We start from the raw sequence: 12,089 nt of genomic DNA on the forward strand, positions 1-12,089 counted from the left end.
TCTGGTGCGGCAGCCATTTTGGAGGCCACCGCGCCTGCGCAATTGGCCCATGCATGGCCTGGGTCATGCAGAGGCCAATTGCAGGTGCAGTGGCCTCCCAAATGGCCACTGCACCGGAGCAGGAAGGCCCGAATGGGCCAAAGAGCCAGCCGAATGGGCCAGTTTGGGCTGTAAGGGAGGCAGGCGGGGGAAGGGGTAGCCTCCATGGGCACCCCTGCCACCCCCAACAACTCCCTTGAAGGGGGTAAGTAAAAATAAATAAATAAATGGTTTGCAACGCCCCCCCCCACCGGATCGAACTGAACCAGGGGGGTTTCGGGAAGTGCCGGATTGAACTGGCCCAGTCCGGTTTGAGTCCAGACTTGAACTGAACTGGACCAGCCTGTTCCGTGCACACCTAGCCAGGGGTGCTTTCTATCTGCTTTTAGGCTGATATGCCAGCTACAGCCATTATTAAGTATGTATGTATGTATGTATGTATGTATGTATTTATTTATTTATTTGATTTATATGCCGCCCTTCCAAAATGGCTCAGGGCGGTTTACAGTTAAAACAAACCACTAAAACAGTAAAGAGCTAAAACAAATTAAAAACAATATAACAACTAACAATTTAAAAACATTTTAAAACAACAATTAAACCATTACAGTAATTAAAAACCCCGAAATCAGGTTTTAAATTTTAAAATAAACCAGATTTTTTAAAACCCCCAAATTTAGGGTGCTGAGTAAGGTTGGGCAAAAAGATGGGTTCTCAGGTGTTTTTTGAAAATTGCCAGAGATGGGGAGGCTCATATCTTAGTAGGGAGCGCATTCCACAATCTCGGGGCAGCGACCGAGAAGGCCCTTCTCTGTGTAGCCACCAAACGAGTTGGCGGCAACTGGAGACGGACCTCCTCAGATGACCTCAGTGGGCGGTGGGGCTTGTAATGAAGAAGGCACTCTCTTAGAGAGAGCTCTCAAGACCCATTTTTTGAGGAGAACAATCCCAGAACAGTGGTTTACTTGCTGGTAACCTCCCGATTTGACTACTGCAATGCGCTCTACATGGGCCTACCTTTGAACATACTGTGGAAACTGCAATTGGTACAAAATGTGGCAGCCAGGTTGGTCTCTGGTGCAACCCAAAGAGACCACATTACTCCTGTTTTAAAAGCATTACTCTGGCTGCCCATATGTTTCCAAGCAAAATATGAAGTGCTGGTGCTCATTTGTCAAGCCCTAAATTGCTTGGGCCCAGGGTATTTAAGAGAGCCCCTCTGCTTCAGGAGGTCCCACCACTTATTAAGATCTTCTGCAGAAGTCTGCCTGCGGCTGCCCCGCCCACAGCCCACCCACCCCCCGGCTCACCTGGTGGTGACTTGAGGTTGGGCCATTTCTATAGCTGTCCAGAGGCTGTGGAACAAACACTCTGGTTGCAAGTGTTTCCCTATCTCTAGCAGGTTTTAAAAGGGCTCTCAAGACCCATTTATTTCATCATGCCTTCGACCAGCTGTAAGCTCTTTATGGTTGCTGCTATTCTTATTTGATCGCCTGTTTTTAACCTAATGTTTGTTTTTAAAATTAACTGTTTTAACGTTGGCTTTATGACAAATACAAATACGACAAATATTTATATACTGCTTTTCAACAAAAGTTCCCAAAGCGGTTTACATAAAGGTAAAGATAAAGTGTGCCGTCAAGTCAATTTCGACTCCTGGCACCCACAGAATCCTGTGATTTTCTTTTGGTAGAATACAGGAAGGGTTTAACACTGCCATCTCCCACGCAGTATGAGATGATGCCTTTCAGCATCTTCCTATATCACTGCTGCCCGATATATTTATTTTATTATTTATTTATTAGTCAAATTTGTACACCGCCCCAAACGTTCGTCTCTGGGCAGTTAACAATAGCATAAACATATAGTACATATAGCATAAACATATAATAGCATATAGTACCAGCAGGGATTCAAACCAGCAGCCTTCAGCTTGTCAGTTAAGTATTTCCCTGCTGTGCTTAAAATGTAAACTTAAGGTTTACATAGATATAAATAAAATAAAATAAAATAAAACAAAACAAAATAAAATAAAATGATTCCCTGTCCCCCAAAGGTCTCAAATCTAAAAGAAGAAGATGAAAAGATAGACACCAGCAACAGCCACTGCAGGGATGCTGTGTTGGGGATGGATAGGAACAGTTGCTCTCCCGCTGCTAAATAAAGAGAGCCGCCAAAGGTGCCTCTTTGCCCAGTTAGCAAGGTTTTAGTTATGGTGTGCTTGTAAACCTCCCTGAGACATTTAGATGAAGCGGTACAGAAATGTAACAAAGAAATAAAATGTGTGACTAGCCACATTCCGTCTGGCACCTCACCATTCCAAGGAAATCGCCAAGTGACAGCAACAGGGATGGAAGTTTAAACACGGCGATTATTGTGTCTTCACAATGTCGCCCAAGGCTTGTTTCAAAAAGGGCTTACCTCTACTGCAGTAATTATTATATGCAGGGAGGGTTTGGTTTTTTAAAACACAGGAAGGCATTCAAAAATATGACCCCTCTAAACACTCAATTGCAGGAGAAAGTGGTACAGTCCACCCCAGAATATGACTGTCCCAGCCCAGAATACGACCGTCCCATTCTGTGTAACGTGATAGGTCAGCTCTTTGTGATGAACTAGAACTAGGGGTGTGGCTTAGAACTGGGAAGTGATTGGCTCGCAGAGTAGGTGAGGTTTAGGTTAAATAAAGCCTGAGGAGGGCAGGGCTAAAGGCTCCAATTACCGCAGGGCTTGGGAAGAGGGGCGGGGCCTGTGTCAGCAGGCAGTTTCAGGAAGGAAGGGGTGTAGTCTGGTGCAGGAAGGAAGGCGGGGTGTGGGAACAGGCACGCTGGCAGCTATTGGCATGTGGAAAGGGAGCGGGTGTCCGTCAGCACTCTATTTGGGCGTGGCAGATTGAGCGGGGGCGGGGCTTGGAGTCGATTGGCAGCCAGAGTGCTGAGCCTGGCTTGCTGAGAAGGGGCGGGAGCTGTGGCTGATTGGCAGTTGGCATTCTGAAGCTGAGGGGGCGGGGCTAGAGGTGGAGGCAGGCTCTGAGGAGGGGCGGGGCCTATTGTCGGGAAGCACCTGAGGCGAAGGCGTGTCAGGGGGAGGGGAATGCTGGGCTCCGGGGCGCTGTTGCGGGTGCTGCTGCTGCTGCTCTTCAGCCCAGGTATGGAAAGGAAGGGGTTCTCCTAAGCTTTGGGGGGTCCTTCACATGCTCCATAAGGGTGAGGAGCTTTAGGGGCAGGCCTATTGTGTGCTGGAGCACTTGAAGTACTAGACCAAAAGAGCACTTCTGAGCACCTGTAGCTCAGACCACCACGTGGTTCTGCGCCTGCGCGGAAGCCTCTCGGTGTCGAGTTTTTACAGCTCCGTTTCAGCGCCTGCGCCCCGCCCCACGTGACCACGTGGCTATTTAAGGCGGGAGGAAATGCAGGCCGCTCAGTTCCTTGGAGACCGCCAAGGTCAGGGGTTAGCACAGTTGGGCTGCTGCTGGGGGCAAGGTGCACAACGGGGCCCACGGCCTCCCCCCAGAGCGTTGTGGCCACCCGGGCTCTGCGCTCCTCCGAGTCACCACACCTCCATCGGGCCTCTCCAAGGGCGCCGCCAGAAACAGGCAGACAGGCCAGGAGGAGCCGCTGCCTGCGCTCCCCTTGCGCTCTCCCTGCAGATGGTGGTGTGGATTGGGCCCCGCGGCAGTGGCCTGGAGGATGTGGGCCGGCTCGGGGAAAAGGATGCCCCCGTCACCCCCCCTCCCCCCACCCGAAATCTGCAGCCAGCACTGCCCAGTTCTGTGTGGGCTGTTTTGTCCACAAGGGGGGAAAGTGTTGTGGTTTAAAAAGTGGGAAAGATCCTGGGAAGAATAAAGGCTTGAACAGTGGCACAAGGGGGGAATTGGGCAGCGAAAGGGACCTTGGAAGTCTTCTAATCCAACCCTCTGCTCAGCACAGGGGACTCCTACAATATGCTGGACAGAGGGCCTTCGAGTGTCTGTTTGAAACCCTCTAGAGAGCCCACCGACCGTTCTACAAGGCAGACAGTTCCACCGCTGAAAAGCTCTTACAGTCTGGAAACCCCTCCTGTGGTCTGCCCTGTACCCATTAGTTCTAGTCCTACCCTCAGGAGCAAGCAACAGAGAAGAAGCCCTCCTCCTCCTCCTCCTCCTCCTCCTCCTCCTCCTCCTCCTATGGGGCAGCCTTTCAGATATTTAAAGATGGCTTTCCTATCTCCCCTTAGCCTTCGCTTTTCCCGGCTAAACACACCCAGCTCCTTGAATTTTGCAGGAATCATTCCTCGCAGGACTTGGCTTCCAGAACCCTCAACATCTTGGTTGCCCTCCTCTGAAGCTGTTCTAGTTTATCAACCTCTTTCTTAAAATGTGGTGCCCAGAACTGGGCACAGTATTCCGAGTTAGGTCTGACCAGCACAGAATAGAGTGGGACGATTACTTCTCATGAGCTGGATGCTCTGCTTCCATTAATGCAGCCTAAGATTGCATTCACTTTATTAGCAGCTGCACCATGTTGCGGGCTTATGTTCAGTTTGCCATCTGTTAAGATGCCAAGGTCCTTCTCACGCGTACTGCTGCCAAGCCTGGGAGTTATTCACACATAGCTTCATGCTGTGGGGTAAATGTTGAGCGAAGTCATTTCGAATTACACTCGCAGTATTGAGGGAATCAGCCCCTCCCCTCTGCTCCCGGGTTTTGTTTTGGTGCAGATTCACATTGCATGCCTTTGTGTTTATTTCTAGCCGTGTGGGGCGGGGGGGAGCTTTCTAAAGCCTGTATCTGCATTCCTAAAAGAGTGTATCCCTCTTATCATGTTAATGATTCTTCGTCAGTGCATCTCACTGTTTGCTCCGGCATTATCAGAAAAACTCCTGAAAACCAGCATTTAAAAAACCCGGAAATACATCGAGATAAGCTAGAATTAGGAAGGCAACGCCTGATTTGTGTGTGGGTTGCTTCCAAGGATCTCAAAGGGACTTTGGGGTATGTTTGGCTGGTTTGTGAACACACACACTCTCTTCCGGAGGTGATTCGGGGTAAAAGCCCTGTCTGTAAAGCTGCAAGGCCTCCCCTATCCAGTACTTGTGCATTTGATTTTTCTTATTCAAATGCGTTAATAAATACTCATGACGGTGGTTCAACCAGATCTGCAGCACTTCTTAACCAAATGCAGCTAAGAATCGTGTACATCACATTTTTAATGTACTGTATAGTGATTTAGTTCTGTGAAGTAGGTCCCTCTTTCCAATTTACAGATGGGTAAGTTCATACTCTGTGGGAGGAGGCAATGGCAAACCCCTCCTGTATTCTACCAAAGAAAACCACAGGGCTCTGTCAGCGCCAGGAGTCAAAATCGACGTGACGGCATACTTTAAGTCCCACTGTTTTCAGTGGGGCTTGCTCCTCCATAAGTGTACACAGGATGGCAGCTTCAGTATTTTTTCACTTATAGAAGTTGCTTTTCTTTCTAGGTTTTCTGGAAACATCAAAATATCTTTACTCTGAAGTCATAGTGCCCAAGCTGCTCAGACAGCAACCTGGCTTCCACACGGAGGTAATTCCATATTACTGTGTAATTAAAGAATTACAGTGTTGAATTAGAGCAGGGATTTGCTGAAGGTTGCATGACAGAGGTCTATAAAATCATGCATGGAGTGGAGAAAGTGGAGAGAGAGAGAAATTATTCTCCTTCTCACACCACACTAGAACCAGGAGTCACTCCATGAAATTGATTGCCAGGAGGTCTAGGACCAACAAACGGAAGTACTTTTTCACACAACGCGTGATCCACTTGTGGAACTCTCTGCCACAGGATGTGGTGACAGCCAACCACCTGGATGGCTTTAAGAGGGGCTTGGAGAACTTCATGGAGGAGAGGTCTATTGACAGCTACTAGTCAGAGGGCCACCTCCAGCCTCAAAGGCAGGATGCCTCTGAGTACCCATTGCAGGGCATGCCCTCAACTCCTGCCTGTGGCTTCCAGCAGCATCTGATGAGCCACTGTGTGACATAGGATGCTGGACTAGATGGGCCTCCTTGGGCCTGATCCAGCAGGGCTGTTCTAATGTTCTTATGTACTAACAAGTGATACCACTAAGTCCCTCTGGAGAAGTCTCCCAAGTTGTTACAATAAGCTATTGTGCAGTAACAACAATAACCTGTTGTGCAGTAAAGCCACTTAATGGAGAGCCTTTTGTAGTCCTGAACAGCTAAGAATCTTGGCTTCTTCTGTTCTGAGCCACAGTTATCTATAATGATGGGAGTTGTAGTCCAATAACATCTGGGGACTCAAGTTTGAGGATCCCTGGTTTACAGGGTAGATGCTTTGAGGGTCTTGTTCAGCCCAGAGCAGTAAGGAGCAGCATCCCATTGGACAGCTATTGATAATTTGGCATAGGGAGACTGCAGATACAACCAGATGCCAATTAATCTGGACTAGCCACCATCTCCACTTTGGGACCTGGAATCATTCATGAGGGTCAGAATAGCCACACGTAGACAAGGAACAGTTGAGGGCCAGCAATGAGAGCCAGTGGGTCATTTGGTGGATAGGGCCCAGCCGCTCGCAACAAATCCCCCAATCTTAGTCCTGCTAAAACAACATTCCAAACCATTCCAAAGACAGAAGAGGAGAGGGAGACAATAGAAGAGATACTATGAAAAACCAACAGCGTAGGCATGTACTCTTTCTTCAGTTGATATAATTTGGGAATTAAAGCTTAATATTTTTTCTGATCTGACTGGTTTAGAATGAAGTGTCCTATCTAGTCCAAACTGAAGGCATTAACAGGATTATTCACCTTCAACAGCAGTAAGTGGCAGCTTTCTTTGTTTTTTTGATGAGGGAGGGGTGTATTTTATTAACATGTGGCTAAAAAGAGGTATACATAGAACTTCACAATAAATTAAGAAGCTTCCAATTTGGCTTAATGCTATTTGTGAATTTATAAAATGAAAATGAAAGAAAAAGACAGTAATATTTTTGTTTTATGGTGAGTTCAGAACCGTGTTTATTATTTATTGATTGATTTGATTTGATTTGATTTGATTTGTATACCGCCCTTCCAAAATGGCTCAGGGCAGTTTACAGTTAAAACAAACTACTAAAACAATAAAGAGCTAAAACAAATTAAAAACAATATAACAACAATTAACAATTTAAAAACATTTAAAAACAACAATTAAACAATTACAGTGATTAAAAGCCCCAAAATTGGGTTAGAATATTAAAACAGATTTTAAAACCCTGGAAAGCCAGGCCGAACAAATACATTTTATTATTATAGATATTTTTTTATTATTAGATATTAAAAAGCTCTCCTGAAGACTAATAGGGAATTCAAACTACGGATTTCCGCAGGGAGCGCATTCCACAGCCCCGGAGCAGCCATAGAGAAGGCCCGCCTCCGAGTTGCCACCAGACGAGCTGGTGGTAACTGGAAACGGACCTCCTCAGATGACCTTAATGTGCGGTGGGGATCACACAGAAGAAGGCGCTCCCTAAGGTAACTCGGGCCTAAGCCATTCAGAGCTTTAAAGGTAATAACCAGCATTTTGTATTTTGCTCGGAAACGTATTGGCAGCCAGTGCAATTGTTTCAAAATAGGCGTAATATGGTCTCTCCGGGTTACCCCAGAGAACAATCTGACTGCCGCATTCTGAACTAATTGAAGTTTCCAAACTACGTACAAAGGCAGCCCAATGTAGAGTGTATTGCAATAGTCAAGCCGGGAGGTTACCAGCTGGTGCACCACTGTTTTGAGGTCATCCTCCTCAAGGAATGGGTGCAGCTGTAGAATCAGCCAAAGCTGATAGAAAGCACTCCTGGCCATGGCCTCCACCTGAGAAACCAGGGCGAGGCCTGGGTCCAGGAGTACTCCCAAGCTACGCACCCGCTCCTTCCAGGGGAGTGTAACCCCATCCAGCACAGGAAGATCTAACTCATCCCTCAGATTCTGAGCCCCCACAATGAGCACCTCCGTCTTGCTTGGATTCAGATTCAATTTGTTCTCCCTCACCCAGCCCATTACTGCCTATAGACAGGCATTTAGAGAATGAGTGCCATTTCCTGAAGATGAAAGGGAGAAGCAGATTTGGGTGTCATCAGCATATTGATAACACCCAACACCAAATCTCCTGATGACTTCGCCCAGCGGTTTCATGTAGATATTAAAAAGCATTGGTGACAGAATGGAGCCCTGGGGAACTCAATATAACAGCTCCTGCTTTGAGGAGCGACTGTCACCAAGCTCCACCATCTGAGATCTACCCGAGAGATAGGAACGGAACCACTGCAAAGCAGTGCCCCCTATCCCCAACTCCCCCAGGTGACCCAGAAGGATACCATGGTCGATGGTATCGAACGCCGCCGAGAGATCCAAGAGGACCAACAGAGTCACACTCCCTCTGTCAATTCCCCGGTAAAGGTCATCCATCAGGCCGACCAAGGCTGTCTCAACCCCATAGCCAGCTCTAAAGCCAGTTTGAAATGGGTCTAGATAATCAGTTTCCTCCCAAACCACCTGGAGCTGGTTAGCCACCACCCTCTCGATTACCTTGCCCAGCCAGTGGAGATTGGAGATTGGCCTATAACTATCCATCGTTGAGGGATCCAGGGAAGGCTTCTTAAGAAGAGGTCTAACTATTGCCTCCTTCAAACAAGGAGGCACCCTACCCTCCCCAGCGATGCATTTATGATATTGACTAGGCCATCTCCAACAATCTCTCCGCTAGATCGAAGCAGCCAGGTCGGGCAAGGATCCAGAGAACAAGTGGTAGGCCATACCGCTCCAAGCAGCTTGTCCACGTCATCAGGAGTCACAGATTGAAACTGATCCAACCTAACACTGCAAGAGGGATCGCGGGACACCTTCCTCACAGACCAGGCAGTATGTCTCCTAGTTAATGTTCTTGCAGCTTCAGCTATAGTTCTGAGTGTACTCATCTTGAAAATGACTCTGATTAGAATCAGTGAGGTTTGCCTTCAACTGAGTTAGTTTAGGATTGGGATGTTAGGTGTATAATATTTCCCCACCCTTTAAAATTTCATCCAGCAGAATGTATTCAAGTCAAGTCAGACTTTATTATTAGACAGTCAATAGCCTTACTAATATCAACACACACACACACACACACACACCCTCGTAACAAAAAATGCAGTTAACCGCATCAACTATTATTCCTTCTGTAATGTCTCCCTAATTTTCCTGGCAGCAAAGGCAAAATCTGTTGTACACATTGTAATACAAGGGTCATCATCATTCAACAAAAAACAAAGTTTGACAATGTCAGGAAAATGATTCCATTGATTTAGCAGGTGTCTCAGGAATCTTCACCTTGGGTCTTTATAAGCAGGACACGGAAAAACATAGTGGATGATACCTTCCATTGCATAATGAAAGCAAAATAGTTTATTTTCTCAGCCTTTTGGCTAAGATCAAGTGTAGTAGTATCAGAATGAATTCAGCAGGGCGCTTGCCAGCTTGCACGCTACCACAGTGATGTCACGGCGTATCCCTGAAGTCTGCTTCCATCCTATCTGTGTTGTAGCACCGCTGTCAGCAAGGTGCCGCTCACATTTCCGATGCCTTCTTTCAGATTGTAATGCTGCTTTAGAGCCCTATAACGTCGCATCAGTGTTGCAAAAATAAAAAATAAAAATAGCTGCATTTGCTTGTAACACCTTACAACAGACCTTACAACGGATTTCAACTGCAATTTAAATTCGGCACACAAAACGTAGCAGTTTACACCACTTTTGCTTTGTACGAGTGCTTGCTATCTGGAAACCACCCAGGTGGAAACAAAATGTTGACATTTCGTTCAAGTTATTCATGGAAGTGGATATGGGACATAAAAGTCAATAATTTGTTTCTGATTCAAGAGAAAGCACTCAATAATATGCATTAAGAGAGCAAGCAGTAACATGTTCTGCATTTCTAATATGACTTTTCTGTTTACAGATACTTTATAATTCGAAATATGCCTGTTTACTATCTTAGTGTGAAAGGAGACAGACGGGTCGAGCATCCATATATCCGGGTACATTTTTGTCAGAGTTGTAAATAGTAAAGCGCCTCAATCTTCAAATCCCCAGATTGTATTTGTTTTGAATTCAAGCGACACAAAATACTCCACACCTGATCCAGTTTAACTATTAATACCAGTTTTTGATGCAATGTAACTGCAGTGAGTTAGTAGTTGACATGAATGATATGGTGGCCTTGAAATGAGCCGGCAGCCTTAAAAAAGAAAAAAGTGCTCTGGTCCCTGAGTGGTGCTGAGTAGGGATGTGCGAATCGATTTGGATACAAATCGATTTGTACTCAAATCTAGCTGATTCGGGTGATTCGGAGACAAAACGAATCACCCTTGTGGTCCATTGGCTAGATCCGGATACAAATCGAATCGTGGATGATTCGATTCGAATCAATTCGGGCTTCGGATCTGTCCTATTAATTTCCCCAGATTCCCAGCTTTCATTTAAAAAACAAAGCTAAGCTCTAGCCCTTATAGAAGTGGAGTTATGGAGCAAAATGTGTGGTGACTATTTTTCAAGTGTTCGGATTCCTTGGTGTATAATAACTTTCACTCAATGAATCCTTATGAGGATTCATTACACACCTTCATTTCTTCTATTCATTTTGACTGTCTTTTAGACAGTGCCAATTGTCAACTGCCATGTGCCAACTACTCCCCACCTGCTTTTTTAAAAAAATGAAAACTGGGAATCTGGGGAAATTAATAGGACAGATCCAAAACCCAAATCGATTCGATTCGGATCAGCCGCGATTTGGATCTGAATCGAATTTGGGGTGATTCGGATGGGTCAGATTCGGATCCAAATTGAATCAGGGTTGTTTCGATTTGGTTACAAATCGAAACACAGAAAATCCGAATTGCACACCCCTAGTGCTGAGTACTTGGAAAGGTGTTTACCAAATGTAAATGCACTTTTTGTTGTGAACAGGCTCTCCCTCCGGGTCTCTTAATGGCTCACTCATCCAGTCCTTTCTCAATCATCTCATTTCTGAGTCAAAGCAACTAAAAGGCAATACAGAAGGGCTTCTTCTCAAGCCTGAGTCCCCAGATGTTCTTGGACTACAGCCCCCATCATCCCCAGCCACAGAGGTCATTGTGGCTGGGGATAATGGGAGCTGGAGTGCAACAACATCTGGTGACTCAAGCTGGAGAACCCTTGCAATACTACACAATGCTGCTGGTCTGCTTGTGCGTGTGTGTGTACGTGTGTGTACGTGCGTGTACATAAATGCGAAAGAGACGTCAGCCCAGACACACAACCAACACTCAAAATTATTTTTGTTCAGTTTCTCTTAAGCATTTACATTTCTTTCAAGTTGATTTTACTGAAAGAGCTAACATTCCTGGGCTCTTTTTTGCTTTCGCAGACAGAAATATGCCAATCCAGCGAGGGCCATTTCTCCATGGAAGCATGATGCTGTCCATGTGTGTGTGTCTGTCTTGCTCCCGCCACCCTCCCATGCCTCCTGACACTACAGGGACCCCCCTCCCCCAGCAAACAGGCAAGCCCCTGTCAGATCATTGGCCACATACTCCTGATGACCTGCATGCGAAGAACAAGCAGGGGGCCTGATGTGGTACCCCCACCCCGAGCAACAGCCGTTTTCTATGTGCAGCTAGGCATGTGTCTATCCCAGCTGTGGGGTGGGGCTCTCCTTGTAGCATCAGGACTTAAGAAGAGTCCTGCAGGGCGCCTTCCAGATCAAACCCTACCACAGGGTCACTACGGATCTGCTAAGTGTGGCTTCCGTACTTCCTGTGTTGTGACACCGCAGGCCCTGCACTGACAGCAAGGTGCCGTTCACATTTCCGATGCCTTCTTTCGAGCTTTATCTTTGTGTTACAATGTTATGGTGCTACAACATTGCATGTGCATTGCAAAAACATAGCTGTATTTTCCCACTGTAGGTGTCTACCTTATATTTCTTTTTAGATTGTGAGCCCTTTGTGGACAGGGCACCATCTTATTTATGTATTATTGATTTTTCTATGTAAACCGCTTTGAGAATTTTGTTGAAGA

At 46.3% G+C, this 12,089-nt stretch overlaps 1 protein-coding gene across 6 annotated transcripts in view; it reads left to right on the top strand.

Moving 5' to 3' along the window:
- The first annotated feature begins 3,057 nt into the window (after positions 1 to 3,057).
- The window catches only part of LOC128351159 (disintegrin and metalloproteinase domain-containing protein 29-like), a 55,645-nt gene continuing 46,613 nt past the window's right edge, over positions 3,058 to 12,089 (top strand). For 5 of the 6 annotated variants that reach the window (XR_008319613.1, XR_008319614.1, XR_008319615.1 and 2 more), the window contains exons 1-4: positions 3,058 to 3,187; positions 5,500 to 5,582; positions 6,778 to 6,839; positions 9,991 to 10,069. Coding sequence is in view for 2 of the 6 variants with exons in the window: in XM_053310370.1 (XP_053166345.1) it covers positions 3,133 to 3,187; positions 5,500 to 5,582; positions 6,778 to 6,839; positions 9,991 to 10,069 (279 nt within the window). In the remaining 4 variants the exon portion in view is untranslated. Of the gene's footprint in view, positions 3,188 to 5,499; positions 5,583 to 6,777; positions 6,840 to 8,761; positions 8,917 to 9,990; positions 10,070 to 12,089 lie in introns of those variants that run through there. The other variant, XR_008319616.1, reaches the window with a different exon arrangement.

Source organism: Hemicordylus capensis, chromosome 3 (assembly GCF_027244095.1).
Source record: "Hemicordylus capensis ecotype Gifberg chromosome 3, rHemCap1.1.pri, whole genome shotgun sequence".
Lineage (NCBI taxonomy): Eukaryota > Metazoa > Chordata > Lepidosauria > Squamata > Cordylidae > Hemicordylus > Hemicordylus capensis.